The sequence below is a fragment of the Epinephelus lanceolatus genome, chromosome 3, assembly GCF_041903045.1.
Source record: "Epinephelus lanceolatus isolate andai-2023 chromosome 3, ASM4190304v1, whole genome shotgun sequence".
Lineage (NCBI taxonomy): Eukaryota > Metazoa > Chordata > Actinopteri > Perciformes > Serranidae > Epinephelus > Epinephelus lanceolatus.
In genome coordinates, this window is record NC_135736.1 from 24231035 (window position 1) to 24253670 (window position 22636).

General features: G+C 41.3%; 1 protein-coding gene across 1 annotated transcript in view; it reads right to left on the minus strand.

Moving 5' to 3' along the window:
* Window positions 1-1662: 1662 nt before the first annotated feature.
* dchs2 (dachsous cadherin-related 2) overlaps window positions 1663-22636 on the minus strand; it is a 41415-nt gene continuing 20441 nt past the window's right edge. The window contains exons 11-20 of the mRNA XM_033625178.2: window positions 19540-19674; window positions 15650-15859; window positions 14219-15079; window positions 12714-12827; window positions 11803-12014; window positions 11533-11684; window positions 10006-10136; window positions 9608-9894; window positions 7829-7970; window positions 1663-5304 (exon numbers count right to left, since the gene is read on the minus strand). Of these exons, the coding sequence (XP_033481069.2) occupies window positions 2693-5304; window positions 7829-7970; window positions 9608-9894; window positions 10006-10136; window positions 11533-11684; window positions 11803-12014; window positions 12714-12827; window positions 14219-15079; window positions 15650-15859; window positions 19540-19674 (4856 nt within the window). The 3' untranslated portion in view covers window positions 1663-2692. The remainder of the gene's footprint in view (window positions 5305-7828; window positions 7971-9607; window positions 9895-10005; window positions 10137-11532; window positions 11685-11802; window positions 12015-12713; window positions 12828-14218; window positions 15080-15649; window positions 15860-19539; window positions 19675-22636) is intronic.

The window sequence follows — 22636 nt, forward strand, 5'->3', positions numbered from 1 at the left end:
GCGAGGCCAAGGACCCGCTGAAATCACAAATACAGAGGAGCGCAGAGCTTGTCAAAACCCACTGAGGTGCAGAGGAGAGAGTGAACTGAGTCAATAAATAATTATGCACCTATCAGTGACTACATGCAGGACACACTCGGCTGGTACGGTTCAGGGCCGGACTGTTTATTATCTTTCATGAAACTATCTGATAAAGACTTTAGCTCCTCAGCTTCCTCAGCTCGTATGTTCCCAGAGGGCGGCACATTTGGATTAACAGCAGACCAAGTGGAGCCATGTTGAATCACTTTGTATTTCTTTACTTGTCTTAGAGAAGCAACATTCTTAGATATGTGGAGTTTTCAAAGCTGTGGAGACCTTCAGCTTTTTTAACACTAAATTAAAACTGCACCAACGCTGGATGAAGCAATGAAAACAACAAATAACACATCTAACAGATTATGTTAAAATAGGTTGTGATGACACATGGATATAGGGGAATACATAAAGTGTAAAATTAAATGAAAATGAGTGAAAATAATATGACTTCAAATTCATTTTCATGATGAAACCAGATTTTGAAGGAGGGGGAACATTTTTAAGGAAAACCTCAATGTTGAAAAAGATCCGGCTTTTAACTGTGGCATTCGAAACATGTGGAGCATGGTAGGATTTAGTTCACTTTTGGATACTTGTTCAGGAAAAATACATTTTTAAAGAGAGGTGCTTCAATTCAAATATTTTAAGTAGCAGTAAATCTTTAGCCCTGTGTGATAAAAATACATCTAATGATTAGTGATGGCGATGTTGGCAGCTGTTTATTTGGTGGTTCTAGGGCATCATCATTCTGAGTCTCAGCTGAGTCAGGCAACCGAACACGGCCCAACTTATTTCTTCAAGCATGATGATTTTGGGACGATCCTGGGCCAGGTCATTTTTGTTAACAGCCCAGTGATGGCAGTGTCAGCAGCCAGAATTGGGCCAGTGTATCTGACCCAGTTCTGGGGCGTCATTATACTGAATCTTAAGCCTGGTTCAGACCAAAGATTCGTGATGAGACGACGCCATTTTAAAACGTTGCAGAAAAAAGTTGCAGCGGTGTGAACTTGCTGGTCTGAGCTCGACTTAAGCTGACTCATGGTGTCGCCTGCAACTCAGCTGGTCAAATTGCCAGCGATTTGTGTAAGAACATAAAGCACGTCACCAGTTTCTACAGCCAAATGGCCTGTAGTGAAGTCTGGTGTGCTCGCTTGCTGCAGCAGGTGCTCCGTCCCCACCGAGCCACAAAGTAAGGCTAAAAAGCTGGAACTCAGAATGGAAGTACAGAGAGTTGTTGGTGCCGCATCTAGTTGCATTGTTGTGAACTGGCAGGTTTTCGGAACGTTGCAGAATGGCACATTGCCTGCTTCAACTCGTCGTGTCGCAAATTTTTAGGGAGTTGCTGAGTTTGGGCCGATGCTGGGCCAGGTTATTTTGGCTACCTGGGATCATTTTTCTTATTTTATTGTTTAATTTTCTCCTTTTTTCTTTCATTATTTACCCAGTGTTAAGAATGCTCATTTACAGTAAGAAATCCTGTCTTTGAATAAAACTCAATACACATACATGCACAAGCTAATAAATCATCAAACAACAGTCATCATCACACATCATCACAACTTTTAAATGCTGAAGGCAAAAAAATACAGGAGAAAGTTTCTTTATTGCAAATGTGTTAATACTTAAACAATTCTCTGGAAATTGTACATAAAGTGCTGTTTATCAGAAGGGCATCTGTAGTCTACAGTCAGCACACACAAAACAATCATGAAGGGAACAGACCATTTCTGTTCATGGCAAAAAGTAAAACAGCCACAACCTGGAACGGGTTTGTGAAAATCTGCCATCATACTGACCAGTGACAGCAAGACAATATAATCCCATTTCTTAAATCCAAGAATCCCACATTTTTTTTGCGTTTTGACTTCATAAGCCTCAATGACTTTTCTATCTTTGAAAGATTGAACAAAATCACATGAAAATGAAGAACATTAATAAAATGAGTTCTGTTCCTCATTTTACTGGCATTTTATAGGCTGAATATATTAAAGACAAGGGAGGCAATATGGGTCTATATTCAAAACCCTGGTTTTTATGATTCCAGCAAGATAGACTTAACCACAGAACAATGTTGCCTTTCTTTGCTTATTAAAGTTAAACCAACCTTGAAAGGTTTTCATTTAGAAGCTGCAACCGACTGCCATAACAGAGTGTTTCATTTTATGCACATATAAACATGTTTACAATAAAACATTCTATAATTAATTGCCAACTCGAACATCTGCTCTCATTCAAAGTGCAAGGCTGAGTTTAGGCATTTCCAGATATTTGTTTTATTACATAAGTGAGTTATGAAATCAACCACGATCTAAGTAATTAAATGACTACATTATGTTCAAATGATAACTTTGCCTGGAATTGCCCCTGTGAGACTAAACTCATGACACCCAAAGGTCTAAAGCCATACAGCTGGGGACAACAATATGAATAAGTCAAGGACTTCATTGTTCTAACTGATATGATATGATATGTTGTATTTTATAAATATATTAGAATGTTGTCAATAAACCAAAATCAAAACTGAACCTTCCCCTAAAAATACTGAGGGAAACATGTTCAGATGTTGACTGGAAGATGGAATTGAATGTCACAGAAAAACAGAAAAGGTTTGTGCCTACACCTGGATTTCAGCCTCCAATAGGCTTGCAGTTAGAGGCCCTGAGTCAAGTTTGATTCCCCCCACCCCTGTCTCCGAGACAACTGGTGAGGCACTGGGGGTCCTAATGGTGAGAGAAGAAAGGGATGGGGAGAAATTGGGTGTCATGGCTGAAGGGGTAAGTCCTGTGTTCCTGGCTAAGGGGGAATATGCATATTTGGGGAAAGAGGGCTTCCTTCTCAGGCTTGGGACCCGCCCTGGCTTTCGTGGAGGTACAGTCCTAATGCCGGGCTGAGCTACCCCCGTTATTAGAGGTGGTGGGTGCATGAGACAGCTTGCCTCTGCTGCTAAGTCCTCACGGCCGCCTTGAAGCTCCTCGTCAGGGAGCATCCCGATATCGGTGAAGACGGAGGCCAGAGTCTGGTAGCGTGGCTCCCAGTCCAAAATGTAGTCCCAGCTGTAGCTGCCCTGCAGCTGCTCCTCCAGACACACCAGTGAAGAGAGGGAATCTGCAGAGGCCTGGGCTTCCGAGAGGGGAGCATACCCATTTGTCCTCATGCTCTCCTCCAAATCTCTCACCCTAAGTATTGCAGGAAGTAGTCCCTCACCTCCTCCCTCCTCTTTAAAGTGGTGGAGGCTTTCAGTGCTGGCCATCCCTGACACTAAACGTTTATTGATGGATAAAATATGCTGCGGCCCTACATCAACAGAGTGGCAGGAGATATTGTCTCCAGGCAGAGCAGAGTCCGGGATCTCTGCGGCCTGGTTGCCTGGCACAGATTCGTCCCTTTTACGGCAGGGGTGCTGATTTATCCACTTGATTTCCTGGTCCTCAGCTGTTTCACCTTCTGCTGATCCACGGCCGCTTGAGTCTGAAGGATTGTGATTGTATGGGTGCGATACGTCCCTCTTGGTCACCAAGATGCTTGGCCGTTTAATCTCCTGCAGAGAAATGGATCTTTGGCTATTGGATCTACCAAACGAGCCTGTGCCGTGGTTTAAGTTCGCAGCAATGGCAGCGGCCTTTTTGATTGCCGCCTCCTTGATCTTGTATCTGAGAACCAAGCCCACAAAAATGAGGAGGACAAAAAGGAACATAATTAGTGAGACACTCAAACTGAGCATGTGTGCATCAAGAGGCACCCCAGTGAGCGCTTCTGCTGAGCTAGAGATGTTGACGTAAACTAGGCAAGCGGTGGTCCTGGATGCCACTCTGGGACTACCTGCGGACACTACTAGCTCCACCATGTCCTCACTGGCATGGCTGCCTCTTCTGCGATATACAGGTCCTGACACAAAAATGGAACCAATTGTTTTGTTTATTGAGAAAAACGGCGATGACTTCACAAGGGAGTACTCCACCACTCCGTCCACCCCTCCATCATGGTCCATCGCCATCACGTATCCGACTGTCTCTCCAGGCTTGGCGTTTTGTGGCAGCAGGAAATGGTACTGCTTTTGGGTGAAGACAGGACTGAACTCATCCACTCCCTTGATGGTCACCTGCACTCTCACTGTAGCTGCTTTGTCGCCTTTGTCCCTGGCTTCCACGACAAAGCAGTACTCGCTCTCACGTTCGTAGTCAAAGGTCTGTCTGGTGTGAATGTCGCCTGTTAGAGGGTCAATGACAAAGGCTTCCTTCTTCTCAGGGCTGCCACTGCCATAGTCCATGAAGCAGGAGGACACAATAGAGTAGGTGAGCTGGCCGTAGGGGCCTAAGTCATTGTCAACAGCATGGACAGAACAGGTGTGGGTAAATGCCGGGAGGTTCTCCAGCACAGAACAGTTAACAACAGGAAACATAAAGTACGGAGTGTTGTCATTTACATCCAACACTGTGATGAAGACCACTGTAAAAGCCACTTTACGTTCCTCAGATGATTCACCTCCATCAGATGCTCGGATGGTGAGGGTGTATTTTGAGTCTTCCTCATAGTCAAGCGAGTGGTTGACCACCAGAACGCCAGAATGAGGGTCCAGCTTGAGGTGACCTTTGCTGTTCCCTGAGACAATGTCATACCGCAACAGGCCGTTGATTCCCAGGTCAGGATCCTGAGCACTGACCTGGACCAGCTTGGTACCGACATGGCTGTTTTCACTCACCTGTGCATGGTATCCTGTGCTGGAAAAGACTGGGGCGTTGTCATTGCAGTCTGTCACAGTCACCATGACGACAGCAGAGTTGTTCAGTGGAGGCGTTCCTCGATCAGACACACTCACTGTTAGTGCGTAGCTCTCTGTGGTCTCACGGTCTAAAGGGTTACACAGAATGAGTTTTCCTACATTTCTCATCTGATTCTCAACTTGAACCATTTTTACTTCCAGACAGAATCGCTTCTCCTCATTTCCCCCGATTATGCCGTAGTCCAAATGGGTATTCTCAGGGCTCCAGTCTTGGTCCTCTGCAGACAGTGTCAGTAGGCTGGTGTCTGTGGGCGTGTCCTCTGGGACGGTGAGTGTGTACATGTCCTGGTGAAACAAAGGTGCATGGTCGTTGGTGTCCAGAATCAGCACGTCTATAGAGGTGAGTGTAGACTGCACAGGATCGCCTGCATCTTTGGCCTCAACCAGAAGATGGATCAGGTTGCTGTTTGTGATGGCCTTCAAGGGCTTATTAGTGAAAACAGACCCTGCAAGACAAAACATGTGCTCATGAGTGAATCAGTTTGTTTTAGATCTACACTAATCAGTTTTTTTAACAGAAATGGATCCATTGACTGTGCAATGTGAAGAGTTGTTGACAGAGGTGGGGGACTCGAGTCACATGACTTGACTCAAATTGGACTTGAGTCACAAATTTGAGGACTTGAGACTTGGTTGACTAACACTGATAAAACACTTGACATTGACTTGGTATTCATGACTTACGAGTTGACTTAGACTTGAAACAGATGACTCGAACAGACCTGACTTTCTTTTCTTTTAATCAAATATAAGTGGTCCTCTAGATATTGATAAGTGACATTTGTTTTGAAACATGATTGGGTGATTTCTAGTGTAATATGTGCTGTTTAGCTGTATACCAGAATTTGTGAACAGGAAGTGAGCGCTATGCTGTTTCCTGTATTGTAAAAACAGAGGCTAAAAAACTGAGATCAAATGGTAAATCTAAGCAGTGCTGATCAAATATGAACCAAAGCGCCGTTTCCAACAAACACTTTCGATATGGTACCTTTTGGAACCAAAAGTAACCCTTCAGACATGGTACCTGGACTCTAGGTCTGCCTGGCGTTTTCACCGCAAACAGTAGTCTCACATGTGGGCGGGGTTGTTGTCACTCACTGCTCTGTTGAGCACTCACTGTATTTCCTCCTTTATCAGTCTACACACTACATTTATGGTCCACAGAATGAAGCTGCATGCGGACATTTTCAGAAAAAAACTAAACAGGCTGCAGTGAGAGTCTGTCTCCATGGGATATTTGAAAATAGCAGGTTTGTGCGTTTAGTCCTTCTCAGGCAAGCTCTGGGGTTTAGTGTTGCTGCTGCCCACAGGAACAACGCTCCACAGCGCTTGTTTTTTCTTTGAGTGAGGATTTGGATATATGCAGTTCACATAATCCGGTCGAAATTAATATACATAAACACTTGAAGATCCACTCATTACTAAAATAGTATGTCATCCAATGGAGACAATAAAAACTAAAGTAATGATCAAAGTTGTCACATTGAAGGTGTGCTGATGGATTCACATCCTCAACTCATGCATTGAGTAACATAATAAGTAATGTATGCAATATATGGTAATTGTAGGTTTTCTACCTCTTGAGCAAAAGCAAATACCACAGTCTTTTTGTTGTTTATGTTTTCTCTGGTCATATAGCACCAATTTTAAAAGTATGTGTGTCATTCTACTGCATAGACAGCCATGTTTTATGAAAAGACCATCTTTCCAGCGGTGATATACTTCTTTTGTAAAGGCCTGACATTTGATTTTGCCAATGTTTAACTATAAAAACTCTTTCCAACTGATTTACCAGACGGTTCAGCAAATAAACGGATTGTTCCTGGATTAGTTTCTCTTCAAATTAAAAACTATAAAACATGTCTGTTTGGATGATAATTTACTGAGAGTTAAATCAAAATTGTCCTTGTCATTAGACACGGCAACGCAACATCATTTCCTGCATGACTATTTTATAATGAATTCCATGTGCAGACCAGGAGAGCAAATGTTCTTCTTGGATGACAACAAAGCGTTTATCCATCCAATTTATTGTTCCACTTCACTACCACTTTTTTTTTCAACTTTTCTGCATAACGACTTTATAAATTCTGAGCTCTACCATAAAGCAGCACCACTCATTGTTTGTGAAACAAATAGTCGTGGAAAAACTGAGAGGCACCGCACCACAAAAAGCACCATATTAAATTTTTGGATTTAGAGAGCTTTAGTCAACATTGATGCAATTTTCACTTTCCGTTGGTGCTCCTCACCGCAAAACATGGGCAAATACAACTCTTTGATATTAAACTTTGGAGTTCAGACATGACAGAAGCTCATAAATCACACTTGAGTGGAAAAGACTGGCCAGAACCGAGGAGTGGGGGTTCCCTTTCAGCCCTGTAGGATTTATCTTCTTTCTTGGGTTTAGAAATTTTGAAAATGAAGATAATAGGATAGGCATGGCTCCTCTGCAGCACTTTATCTCAATGGCTCCTAATTGACTTCTCTGCTGCCTCTCTTTCTCCCTGTCCAAGGAACTCACTTGCACATCCAAGACTACAAAAATATAAACACTGGAGAATATACTGCTCCTGGCAGAATGACAACTCTCAGTAACTTATGATACTGTATGCTGCTCATAACCAGGCAAAGACTTTTTCTGTGCCCTTTTCTTTGGCGCATGCTGCTTTGACTATGCCAGAAAATCTGATTTTAATGGAGGGAATAAGAGGGATGAATATGAAAATCAGACCACCAGACAGTCAGAAGTCATAAAACTTGTAAAGCCTGAGGTAATGGCTTTTACAGAAGAACTGTAATACATTTTAGATCATTGTTTTATCCTCGTGGTGACCTCTTAACCTCTCTCTTTTCAATATTTTCTCAATATATAGAGTACCTATACATACAGCGAGGGTTTACTGTCCATGAGAAATTTATGTCCGAGCTATTGCAGCATGTCTTTTCCATCAGTTAAGCTGTTCTTACCGTTCTCTGGCTCCATGTAAAAGCCTTGTAAAGGAGATGAAAGCAGTCTGTAGGTGATCTTTCCATTGAGTCCAGAGTCTCTGTCGGTAGCGGACACAGACAAAACTAACGTGTCTGCTGAAACCAACTCTGACAACTCCACCTTGAAGAGAGAACAAATGATGAGTCACATCTGCAGCAAGATCATAATGTACACTCTGTATCCAGTCCAATACCACTTTCTAGGGTTAATAAACATTTATTAATGCTTTTTAACTCAGCATTTGTAAGAACAATTTTTTGGTGGCCAGATCTGAAAAATCTCTATGACTGTTATATAACCTTCTTCACCAGAATTTGTCTTTTTAGTTAACTGGGACTGTGGAGCGCTGCCCGCTTCTTTTTGGCAACCATGTTAAGCAACTGGGCTGTTCATACAGGATGCGCCATGGCCCAAAGCTCTGTGGCAGGCTTGCGATTTGCAGCTATAGTTTAGGCATCTGGTCTATTTTTTCCACGAGAAACGAGTGAATTTGGCAAGAAAACACACTGATAATTTATTAAGAATGATATAAAGGATATATTAGATATAATATAAATGATCTGAGTCTTATAAATTATAGAATATGCGTCCCATGCTTACTTATTCCACATATTTGTCAGTTGTGTATAATCAGAGAGCGAGAGAGATGAACACACACACACACACACACAGCCCCTTACCCTAACCTTAACCATTACAACTACTGTAAATGCCTAATCCTAAACCTAATTCTAACCTGCACCCTTAAATCAAGTCTTAACCCTGAAACAGGCCTTTGAAAAAGTGAGGACCAGCCAAACTTTGCAAAAATGTCCTCACTCTGTTGCTAAAATATGTTTTTTGGTCCTCACTGTGTAGCATGTACAAGTACGCACACACACTAATAACCAGGCTGCTGCGTGACAACTGACATATTGGGGCATTTTCGTTTCCAGTGTGAACATGGCGTTAACTAAGGAAAAAGCTACAGGGCACCTAGAAAAAAATCTTAAATTGATAATTAAAACTTTTAAAACTTCTGACTTGCTGGATTGTTGAAAAATGTGTTTTCAATGATTTACTAATATTGTAACTATACACCTGATGGCTCATTATAATGTGAGAAGCTTGTGACACTTTATTAAAAGGGGTACTCCAGCGAAGTTCAGTTTCCTAAAGTGAGACAAAATAACCCTGATGATGTCATCTTGGATTGGGTTAGAGATTTTTGTGTTAAGTAAGGGGGGACCTAATAAATGACGTTTTTCCTATTATGAGACATGTAGCATCAAGTGTTTTAGGAGACTGACTCATGCTAAGGACTAAAGTCAGTGTATCTCAACCTGTGCAGCTTTAATTTTGACAGATCTCTTTGTAATCTCTCATATGTGAGCTCCCCAACTTCATGGATCATCAGAACCAAATCATCAGAATAGCTCTTTAATGACTAAGGCCCTTTCTAATAAAGTATCAAGATTCACCAGTTAGCTAAAAAGATAGACCAACATATGCTGATGGATAATGTCCATCAGACACATGGATTTTTATTACCTGGTCACCCAAAAATTGACCCCTTAACATCTTTAACATGCATTAATAAACTTATAATTCATTCAACATTTATTACGACCTATATATCCTGAATAAGGCATGCCTTATCATAAGGTTGTTCCTTTGTTATTTTACCATAGCAACATGCATATACCGTTTTATTCATGACTTGTTGACACTAACCAGTTGGCCCTCTGCCTCTTTATCGATAAATATATCATCTGTACCTGGTAGGAGACCTTGGTGAAGACTGGAGCGTTGTCATTGACGTCAAGCACTTGAACTTTGACCTCTCCTGTGGTCTGGTGGAGGGAATCAGATGCCCAGACTGTCAGCGTGTACTCTGTCTCCTCTTCATAGTCCAGGGCTCGAGTCAGGGTGATCACACCAGTGTATCGGTCAATAGCAAACGGAGCATTGGTGCTGCTGTTATCTGAGAAGCTGTAGGTGATGGTTGAACTCAGGTCCACGTCGTTTGCAGTCACCTGGGTGACCATGTAACCTGCTGGCAGATCTACAAGCAGAACAGAAGACATCACAATAAGTCCACAAATAGACGAAGAACACAGACAGTGTTTGTATCTGAAAGTGTGTTTATCATTGAGAGCAGTGGGGTTGGTCTCACTCTCTGCTATAACCACAGGCTCCATGGGGGGGATGGTAGGGCTGTTGTCATTGACGTCCACCACTTGGACCCTGATGGTGGTGGTGGTGCTGAGCGGGGGGTTCCCCCTGTCTGTGGCCTGCAGAACCAGCCTGTAATATAAAGGCAGTAAACAAATGATGCCACTTTGCATGTTCTGACTAATGTGTTGATGCATTATGCTAGTTTGGAAATTATCCAATTATAATACTCTCAATAACAGAACTGAGCAGACATTTTAGGTATTTGTACTAGGGATGTCCCAATCAAGTTTTTTTGCTCTTGATCCGAGGAGCTGCCGATACAGAGTGCCGATCCGATTCTTCTATTTTCCTGGATAATACAGCTTTATTTTGTTATCTGCACATCTTTTATGCAGATTACTTTAATATATTAGCCAATTTATTGGCTTTTTGCTTGGCTTTTGTTGCACTTGCAGTGGTTAAATGAGAGTAACAGTCAGAAACAACATGCCTCAGAAACGATAGTAAAATGCAAGAGACTCTCACACTGAGCTGAAACAAGTACTTTTAACTAAGGTAGATGACATAAATAAACAAAGTCTCATACTGCATTTTGCTGTCATTTCTGGCTTGTGGTATTTTGCGACAGGCGGAGTGCGGCGTAGAGGAAAGAGAGGTGTAGAGTTCACAATGGCTGCACTCTATGCATCTCTGTGCATGAAACCTTCACCAGTAAAATCACCTGTATGACAGCTGATGTAAATCAAAGGATTGAATTTGACCTTAGATAGATCAATATGGCCCATCCCGATCACCACCAGGACATCCTTAAGTTGTACTTTTGAGCCCATTTCGAAATCAGTAATTCCACTTTCACTTTTTCGACTGTTGTAATGGACTTCATTGAAAAGCAGGAATTACAGAGTAATTCAAGAGTACTTTTCCCTTGTCAGGAAATCTGTCTGACAACTTTCTAATGAAGGAACTATAGGAAGTGTACAATCATAATGAGACTGCTGGATGAGAGGCCCATTTCTTTAAATTTGCAGATGCACTATGAGATCATTTCCTCTCATTCATTTACAGTAGACATGTTTCACTAACTACTAACCCATGCATGAGCTTGCAAGAGCTCTGTAGGACTGAAATATGTTTCTGCAATTTGCAAGTGACAATTATGCGTTAAAAAAATACTAATAATACTGCCACCATTTGAAATTTAGTGGTCTCAAGTCACTTTGCTATAAATGGCCGCACAGTGAAACACTGGCCCTCTCATTCTGACTACAGACATCAGGAGTTTACTTCCCATACAAACTGTTTTAAACTAAAATAGAAGTCTTGCTTCTATATCAACAAGGATAAAATAATGATTATTTTGTTAACTACGGCTTCCACAGGGATCTGTTGGTGTGCCAGTGGCAAAGACCTATGAGATGTGTTATTATTGAATGCAAACATAATAGCTGTTAATAAATGGTTTTATGCTACAAAGTAAAACTCAATACAGCAACATAATACTTTTTAATATGTGAGGTGGGCGTACTTGTATGAGGGGGTGATCTCACGGTCCAGTAAGACATTTGTAGCAAGAATCCCACGAACAGAGTCCAACACGAATGCTTGGTTAGAGTTACCGGATACAATGGAGTACTCGATCTGCCCGTTCATCCCGCTGTCAGCATCAGATGCAAACACCTGCAGAAAATATGGGCACTGATTAATAAGATCTTATCACTAATATTACAACAAAATATATGATATACCTGCTCTGTATTTCTAACATCATAGGGGGTTTCATATTCATAGTAGCTACCTGCATGATGTATGTGTTGTGCACTTGCCCCTCCCAGACAGCTGTCCTGTAGTTGCCGTGCTCAAACACTGGTGCGTTGTCATTCATATCCAGCAGGCTGATGGAGACCCTGCAGTGAGCCGTCTGCAGCCCACTGTCAGCCAGCACCACCAGGTGGATGTGAGGGCTCACCTCAAAGTCCAAAGAGTTATCTTTCTGTACACGGATCTCACCTGGGAGACAGTAAAAAGATGAGATACTGAACACCAAAAGATTGTGCATCAGAGACTAGTGTAGCCCGTTGCATTTCAAGGTTGTTTCTTAAATCAGATCAGGGAGAAATGAAGGCAAAGTAATGGAAAGAAAAACATAACTTTCATCTATTAAAAAAGGTGTTGACAGAAACACTTTTAGGTTCAAGTTTTTGTGGTAACCCGAAAAAGTATTCAGTTCTATGTCAGTATAATATTGTGTATTCAACTCTAACTATGTCTGCGTAATTACTTCATGTATACATGAATCCAAAAAAGAGTTTGGGGTGGAATATGATAAAATCAGGAAGCCAAGAGTCAAAACCTTCCAGGAAATACTTTCATACAAACAAACAAATGAAGCAGATAAGTTGACGGAGCATTTTGAAGAGACACAGAAAATAAGGAGCCCGAAATAGTTGAATCAAAATCTCTAATTTGTTTAACATAAACAATCGTGAGGACTAAAAATCAAAAGTTATTTTCTGGATACTTTGGTGGAAAATAAAATGGATGACTGAATGAGAATTTGTGCTATTAGCATAACTTGAATGATGAAAGCATGCATAATTTGTTCCTGTAAATACGTAAGAATGCCATCTGCTAATCACAACCAGTGAACAACTTTGGATGGACGGCAAGAAAAACGAACAAAAGCATTGTTTCAGCTTTGTGTCTCACCCGTGTGACGGTTGATGGAGAAAATATGATTCTCGTTGCCACTAAATATGGTGTACGTGATTCTTTGTCTGCTGTTGCTTTGGTCACTGGCCTCCACTTTTGCAATCCAAGTACCTTGACAAAGAGAAAGTGGAAAGGTTGATGAAGTTTTTAATGGTGCCCTCTTACAAATATGGGTTCTACAAAGGTTCTCTCTGGAGAGCTGATGTTCTACCCAACACCATTTGCTTCTGAAGAACCCTTTTTGGAAGGAGTTCTTTTAGGATTGTTGAAAGCATGGGTGTTGAAAAATCCTTACCCTCAGCATTATGATGAGTTTGGGTTCCATTATATCAATTATTTTATTGTTTCAGTTTGGTACACTTTTTAGAGCCCTCATGGGTGAGTTCTCGATAAAACCCTTGGATTATAAAAGGGTTCTTTGTAGAACCCCCTGGGTAAGCTCTTGTGAGCACCCTTTGAAAGTGGAAAGGTTCTGGATGAAACCCCCAGAGAGGGTTCTGGGTGAAGCCATTACACCACAGAAGGGTTCTCTGTATAGCCTCTCGTAGGGCGTTGTTCCTGTTGAATTGGGTATAGACCAAATTACTGTGACATTGCGCTAACAACAACAATCACTTCCGGGTAGAAAAACTGGCAGTTACAGTTGTGGACATATGTAAAATATGCAAACTTCTTGATTTTTGTTTTAATTTCAAGCCCTACCTGTAACGTTTAAAGATATACAGTTGAACACAGTGGTCCGACCTATCTGACGATCCTGCTGTGCTTATTTTATGTGCTGTGTTGCTTTGTTATCATCTCTGATAAACCAAATCTATTGGCACGGAAGCTAAACAATGTATTGCTGTAGACAGGGGCTACAGCAATACGTATTTTGGCCATCTAAAAAAAGTAATATAAGTGTAAGTGTACGCTGTATTGAACATTAGCCTTGCTTTAACTTATACATTAACCAAAGGAAGCTGCAGTGGACCAGTAACTTTATGTTCTGATTCGTAAAATGACCGTTTCTGTCAGTGGAGTCCGGTGGCTTTGATAAAGCGGCTTCTGTTAACCGTGGGAAAAGACTTCCTAACCGCAGGGTAAAGCAGGGAAAATATTCTGATTGTAGCAGTCACTTAAACTGACATTGATTTTTTGGTGGGTCTTTTTTAGGTGGCTAAAAACTAATTTATTGAGGCAGCTTCTGCTCACCACCATTTGATTTTAATGGACATGAAACAAGGATTTTTTACCCTTAAGTTATTGTAAATAAACACTGTGATTTGGTCTATAACCATTTTGTGTTGGGTTCTAGGTTGAACCCTCCAAGATTATCCCAGGAACCTATGGGGACAAGCCAAACCCTTTTGGTTCTAGGCACAACCCTCTTAGGGACTACCAGGAACTAAAAAGAGTTCTCCTGTGGGGACAAGCTGAAGAACTCCTACAGTTCTAGTCAGCACCTTTATTTCTAAGAGTGTATAAGTCATAACAGAAGGAATGGAGGTGGTAACACATACCAGCTCTACTGTTCTCCTTGACAGTAGCGTTGTACACTTTGTTTGTGAACTGTAGTCCTTCGTGTTCTCCCTTCAGATGGATGAAGATCAGGCAGGTGGAGATTAAAGCAGGTCGTCCTCGGTCTGAAACCACCACCTGCAGCTTCCTCCCAGAGAAACCTGCTCTCACTCGTCTTCTCAGTGAAATCTCCCCCGACTCACTGTTGATGTCAAACAGGTTTTCCTCATCAGACAACATAAAATGTATCGTCCCATTGTCACCCTGGTCACCATCTGTTGCTGTCACCGTGGTAACTATCTGGTTTGGTAGAGTCCTCATAGAAACCCATGCGTTCATTGGATTCTGCTCACAGACTGGTACGTTGTCATTCACATCCTCCACCTGTATGGTCACCGATGCCACAGAGCTCAGTGGTCCTTGAGTGCAGCCGTCAGTAGCCACAGCTCTGAGGGTGTATTGGGCTCTGCTCTCTCTATCCAGAGACCTTGTAGTGCGGATCAGTCCTGTGAAAGCATCCACTGAGAAGGCCCCCTGGTTGCTGTCCTCTGTCAGAGAGTAGGTCACCTCTCCGTTGGACCCCTCATCAGGATCAAAGGCGCTTACATGCAGGACCTCTGCTCCTGCAGGTAAGCCCTCACTGATGGAGGCGTGGTAGCTCTTACGGGTGAAGGAGGGGATGTTGTCATTCTGGTCCAGCAGCACCAGCTGGAGTTGGGTGGAGGAGCTGAGTGGGGTGGGGCCATAGTCATGGGCCAATATGGTGAGTGTGTAATTTTGCTTGTCCTCACGGTCAAGGACCTGTGTGGTGCTGACAGCACCTGTGTGGCTGTTGATGGTGAAGCGGCCTCTGTAGTCCTCCCCTAAAGACAGTGGATAGAAAGTACAGGTTTATTCCAGTTTATCATTTCAGTCCATCGTGGTAACATTATACTCACCAAAATAACTGCTGAGATCTTGACATTGTTATGACTACATTTGAAAGGAGCAGTTAGACATTCACACAGGATGTAAACCAGGTGACAGTTTAGCCAGATTAAGTAAACCACTTTATTTGCAGGTGAAACCTGAAATGTATAATCCCTAAAATGCACAGAAAAACTGTGCATCCACAACTATAACATAATGGCTCAAAGCTGAACCAGTAAGTTTGTCTGTCCTGGGAGGGATGTTTACAACGGACAGCTTGGGTAGCAGTTTTATAATTTGCCTCCATTTTCTTTTCCAGATTATTCTGGCTTACCTTGGGGTTTGTTTAAAACCTGTATGATGACTTAGTTTCTTCCCCCTTTAGACTTCTTTCTCACAATGTCAATACGTTCTAAGATGATAACTTGGTGAGTGTAATGGTATTACCAAAAGAAATGATATCCAAAACTATAAAATCATGAACCAAATAGTTTGATATAGCAAGTACTATCTAAGTTCCTCACCCAAAATGGAGTAGTGTATGGTTCCATTTTCTCCGTGGTCTGGATCAGAGGCCTGAGCAGTGTGGACCACCCCAGGAGGCAGGTTCTCTGGCAGGCTGATCTGGAAGGACGACTGCATGAACTCCGGAGGGTTGTCATTGTCATCGAGCACAGCGCACAGCACCGTGGCCGTACCCGACAGAGGCCGTGTCCCGCTGTCGCGAGCCTGGACTGCAGACAGGAATCGAAAGGAAAACCTTACGCTCACTGTAGAAATCTCTTTAGTATTTTATTTTGATGAATACTTAGTAATGGAACCCGAAGACATTGCAACCACAGTCTTAATCACCATGACACCTCTTATCTGTGGTTCTTATTTACATCCTGGGCTTTGATACAAAGTAATAAAGGGACAAGACTAAGAGTTTACAGCCATGCTAGTATCTCTCTGAGGCTATACTTAGGCATAGTGATGCTTTGAGGTTAAGGCTGCTCTGACTGATCTGCCACCAATCGTTATCAGCTGATATTTGCTCTAAATAGTTTGATGGGTGGCTCTATAACATGTGAGACAATTTATTGATTTGCTGCTAAAATGGCTTCACCGGTCTGGCACAGGAAGGCTTTATTTCTTAAGTTCTAAACTGCTCCCAAACACCAAGCATCGGCTGCTATGGTTTAAGTTGTGTCTCTAGGAGCGAGAGTGGAATATGTTGCACATGTTGCCTGCCAATAAATAGATGTCAATTCATGATACTTAATCATCTCTTACCTTTGATGCTAAACAAACAATGCCGTTAAGAATGGTTAATTACATAAATAATGCTACACAATAAATAGAAGGTTTCAAATAGAACCCATATTGGTAATCATTTTTTGACGATTCTGCTTTCAGTGATCGGTAATCTGCCCTAAAACTCCTGATCAGAGCATCCTTATTTAAGGTAAATGCTAACATCAGAATGTTGCTCACAATGTTACCCAAAACATGCTGATGTTTAGCAGGTATACTGTTTACCATGTTAACCATTTTACCATAGCATCCCAGCCAACATTTGTATGTGGGGCCCATGTGGGTAGTAAATAGGCTGAAAAATGGCCCCTATTGGATTGGTCATGTGTTCCATATTAGCCCCATGCCAATCACCCAAATTGGTGGGTTTTCCCAAGTGGGCACCCAGGTGGGTCTTGCTGGGGCTGGCCAGGTACAAAGTAGGTATGGGTCCAAAATGGGCATCTTATCTGGGGCCCATTTAGGTAAATATACCCATGTGGGTAAATGTCATGGGACCAATATGGAACCCGTGGACAGTCCCATATAGGGCCCATTTTTCAGCCCATGTACTACCCGCATGGGCCCCACATACAAATGTCGGCTGGGATGTTAGCATGCTAACATTTGCGAATTAGCGTTAAACACAAAAAAACAGCTGAGGCTGTCAGAAATGATGCTTGTTTTGTAGGTATTTCATCTATGTTGCATGTTAAACTTTAGACATGATAATGGTGCAAGAGGAAAAGTCAGCAGTTCAACAAAGTCTTTAGGGTTCATCCTCTGGTGATCATGGATATTGTAACAAGTTTCATGGAAAATGATCCAAAAGCTGTTGAGATATTTCGTTCTGTGTTAAAGTGGTGGACCAGCCAACAGGCCAAACAATAATGCCATACACAAAGCCGTACCACTAGCACAAATAATTATGTAATAGAACTGTTGGTACACAGCTCAAAGAGGCCACAGACTCCTTCAACAGTAATTTAGGGTATATATCGTAAACATAAATATTACATTTAACGGTGTATGGAAACATTCAGGTTCAAGTCTCCGTCTCTGCTGATCAAAGACTGAACCCAGATTAGATTTTTAACAGCAGTACAAACCCTAAGAATAAAAAAACTCCCTGTCAACAGAACACATCATGAAACAGCTTTTTAATACATGCTGAAAAGAACTTATTTTATTACTTTCCAAATTCATCTACAGCCAGAGAAAATTGTCCCAACATATTTCAGTATTTCTCAATAAGCCCTGCGTGATTCTGGCACGGCTTCAAGACATTCAGGCTTTCCTGTTATTATATTTTGTTATTATATTTAATTGTTCATCACACTGCTGACTGTACAAATATTATGATAAAACATCTGAAAGCAGTTTATCACTAAACACTGCTGAATAGTTTAAATGTAATTGCCTCGTATGCCCACGAGAGAGTGAAAGCAAACACTTCAAAAGGCAGAGGGTGCAGTCAGTAGGGGTTAGATATACTGTACCTCAGCCCTTTAAAAGTCTACTGTTTCCTCAACATAAATCAATCTGCTGGATTACGCTGCGCTCGTACAAAAGAATTCTTTATGACTTTGGCTGAGAAGCATGGCAAGAGAGAAGGCAGAGAATGAGAAACAGAGGACGAGAGAAATATTTGCGTTCGATAGAGACTTTATACGTTTTGTTTTAGCAGCTTTAGGCTTTAGATATTTTTATAACCCTTTAGTAGGAAGATCTGAGCCAAGTATTGACTTAAATGTGAAGCCAAGCAGGAACACTGTACAAAGAACAGAATCACAGGCTCTCAAACAGCGTGTTGTGCTTATATCCTCAGTCTCTCATTGTAGGGGATTTAATTAAAATACATATTTTATTCAGGAAATCTTGATCAAAGGCATTGATGATACAGCTCTAGCTGGTCAACAGGAACTTTAAACTTACATCAACTCAATGCAGGCTCTTAACATGTGTCCATCTGGGGATTACAAAATAAACTTCTGGTGTCTGACTTTCAGTTCAGCAGCCAGTTTTTTTTCTTACCCATCAACACCTGATTGTGAGTGACTGTCACCACTTTTCCCACCGTGTTAACACTCACGTTTCTTTTTCCCCTGCCGACATTGCAACATGCTGCTCTGATTAATTTCAGCAAAGAAAACATATGATGTGATCTATCATTCAACTCACCTGATGAGCTAAATCAGGCAAATCGTGACACATTGCATCATCATCCATGAAGCCCCTAGATGGTGGTTTCAACACTCATCGTACTCATTAAATAGGTGGCCTTTGCTGTGTGATGTGGCGCCACTGCTCTCTCTCCATGAAGCTTAATAAGCCTAAAATCAGATTCATTAAGTGTAATAATTTCCTCTGATGTTAGCAGAGGCACGGTTGATTTTCAAGAGAGGCGAGGAGCTTCCACGAAAGAACGCTTTGGGAAACATTATTTCAGCGTCTTTGACTTTATCTTTAACAACATTTTTAAAATGCTAGGATTTTCTTAAATCAAAAATAGACAGTAATAAGAAGTGGACATAACTACTGTGATATGTAAAACCTTTTAAAAAGCCTTGAGTTTGGTGTTTTGGCTGTTGCCATCTTGGGTTTTTTGGAGCCAAAAGTGACCATATTTGAACAAGACAGTTGAGACAGACATGCATTGTTGCGCCTATATCTTGACCGAGAGAATGCCCTGGTAGCTACTTGTCAATGAGAAGGTAGCCATGCCCTAAAGTACACCCTGCTGTATTGTCTATTTTACCCTGAATGGGACCATACTTTACATCGACATCACCATGCTGTCATGAAGAAGAGCTTAAACCAGTGATTGAGACCATAAACTCATTATGAAAATGTTTACTGAGATAGTACATCAAGTGAGAAGTAAGTCATTTTCTCACAGACATCTATACAAACAGACTTCTTTTTGCAGCCAGTGAAGTCGCCCCCTGCTGGCCATTAGAATAAATGCAGGTTTAAGGCACTCAGACCCTGGTAACACGGGTTTAAGTGAAGGGACAAAGCTGATCACCCAAACTGCTTGCCAACAACAGGAGTGTGTTTCAGAGCACTATTTCTATCCACACTTCTGTGTCTCGCAGGTGTAACACGTTTTAACTGTATTTATGTGTTTGTGTTTTACCTCTGAGAGTGAAGTGATGCTGCTGCTCTCTGTCCAGGTAGGAGGTGGTGGTGATCAGACCAGTGTAAGGGTTGATGCTGAAGAGCTCGTAGCCAGGGCCGGGCAAAAGACTGTACCACACCACAGCATTCTCCTCTGGGGGAGGAACACAGAAGATTAATATATATATGTTTTACACACTGTGGAGTAACACTATGAACACTCCTATACTCCTATACAAAACAAATCCTCATTTCAAAGAATGTGAGAAAACCAACTAAAATAAGCCGAGAAAAAGAAAAAATAAGGTGCCATTATTATTATTATTATTATGATTATTGATTTACTTATTTAAGGATCATGCATAGGGCTGGGTATCGTTTAAAAATTACGATACTAGTACCAATACCAGTACCCTTAAAGGGATACTGATACAGGTTTTTAATGAGTTGGCCATTATATGAAAGGCTTTTTAATCTAATCTTTCCTTCCTCATTCTCATTTTTGTTTGGAGTGGCTGGATTCTTTTCCTGTTTGCAGGATACTGATACCAATGGAGTACTTCATTCCATACCTTTAGAAATAAAATTGATTGATTTATCGAGCGGTGTGTAGTCAAGCCATACTTTCGAACGTTCTGCTGATATCTCGGCACACTGAACGACCAACTCTGTCAAATATACCACGTTCAACTTCACCACACCACAGACTGTATAGGTTTTAGCTGCTGCAGGAATGTGAGTTCCACACTGGGGACAGCTGGTTAGAGTCCAAATGCACAACACAATAAAAGGGCAAACTTTAAGCATCACATGGCTAACGCAAGTTATCGTAGGGTTGTTAATGACTTAAATGACAGAGTCGAGCCGTTTCTGTGTCGCCAAGAGCTTGTTGGTAACTTCAACAACTCGTGTTGAATGTTAGCTGAACTAATCCAAAGGAGAAAAAGATTACTGATCCGGAAGGTAGACAGGATGGTCTGGGATCAGAGCCCCAGCACAAACAGGATCAAATGCTTGTATTGTTTAAATTGAGAAGTTTTGATACTACTTGGTACTAGATTATTTCAGTTGATTCCTTTTAAAGTACTGAATACCAGTACCCAGCCCTATTTCTGCACCACCTGGTACCCAGTATGTGCAGCAAAGTTGATCACACAGCCCATGGATCCACAAAACCAAAGAGAAAACATTTAGAGAAAAATGACTGAAACCAGGCGCTCTATTATAGCTGCCAAGTTAATAAATCTCTTGACCAGGGATATCAAACTCATTTTAGCTCACGGGCCACACACAGGCCAATTTTAACCTCAAGTGGGCCGGACCAGTAAAACCATTGCAAAATAACCTATAAATCACAACATCTCCTAATTTCTCCCTTTCTTTAAGGGTAAAGAAGTACATTCTGAAAACAGTCATCCATTTACAAAACAGATGATGAACAGCCTGAAATGTCGAAAGAAAAATAAGTGCAATTTCAACAATATGTTCGAGGTTTTCCGTATTCAAATCTGTGCAGTAATGCTGACATCACCACAGCAAACTAAAGTGGAAGCTATTTGAGGAAGCAGATTAAGTTATCTCCTGTTTTTCATTTATAAATTAAAAGTTGGAGCAGTGCCTTAGCAACAGGGTTCCACCAATGTTGCTTCAAGATAGAAGTCTGATACAGATTCTTTTGACACATCTTTAAATATGACTGCAATAAGTATTCACTGTTTTTTTTTCAGAGAACTGTGTTCTGCTTAGGGTGTTAAAGCCTTAGCTCCCGAAACCTGACACCTCTTAGCCATCACAAACACATCATTATTAGGTGTGCAAAGTCATCCAGTGGGCCGAATTGGAGCCTTTGGTGGGCCGGTTCTGGCCCGTGGGCTGTATGTTTGACACCCCTGCTTTATACAATCAATAGAAGTCAGGATTCTTTAACTGGACTTAGAGGTGCCAACCACCTCTGCCTCTTCTGTAAATTGCCATATTTTAATATGATAAATCTCAATTGATTTGAGTGTAAAGTCTCAGCTTTTGCTAGAAATGTCATGTTGCCTTTGTAATGAGTGAGACATGAGAAGCAGCCAATAGTCACATTTTCATCAATTAGCTTTTTTATGTCTAAAACAAGATAATTATGTTCTATAATGTTTGTGTTTTTAATCAAAACTGATATGTATTTCTTTCAGTCTGTAATCTCTTCACATGAGTCCTCAGGCTGAATTTAGCACCTCATCAGGTGAGTTCATGTTTATGGCTGCCTCCATGTCAGACAGGCACAATCTGGTGTCAAATTGAAAACAGACCATGGGGTATAGTAAATCACACAATGTCATGTGTCACCTTTAAAAACAGACAGGGGGGTAAGAGCTGCTCACATGGTTTTCCTATTGGCCAACAGAAAAAAGTTATCCTTAAAGTTACACACAAACTGTAGTGAAGCTTATCATTGTCTGGCAGCTGCTACAGAACAATATGTGTTTAACAATATCTCATTATTAAGGTTCACTTCTCCTCACTGTGATCAGTTTTAAGTGGAACTACTTTCTTCCAAAGAAATAATCCTTTGTTAAATCCACTGACAGCTCATTCTGTATGTAAATGCTTTATTTATGGAGCTGAGTGAGAATTCTTTATGTGTAGTTCCTATAAACCAACTCTTTATGCTGTTGTATGTTGCAATAATAACATTACTGCCAATTGCTCTGTAGTTGGATAAACTAACATTTCATTAGAAACAGTGTTTTTAGCTTTCTGAAAAGTGTTGAGTGACCATTAATGACTGCCAAGAAACTCCACAGAACAATTTGAAAGGTCTTTTTGTGCACATGACCGTGAAACATTTGAAATTTGCTTCTATTTTCTTTCTTTTATTATATGTTGCCTTTTTTTAGTCGCCTCACTTGATTATCAGCCTTGTATTTGTTTTTACATTATCTTTAAGTTAGTAGTTAGGCAGACTCCCACTCCTTAGCTACACTAATGTCTTTTAGAAACATGTGTTAGTTTGTGCGTGTTACTACTGTAGTGGCGGTCTGTCTGACTTGTGACCAAACTAGTTTCCACTCTGGGGATTAATAAAGTTATCCAATTTAAAATTTCTACCTTTTGGTTTTAGATTTTTTTCT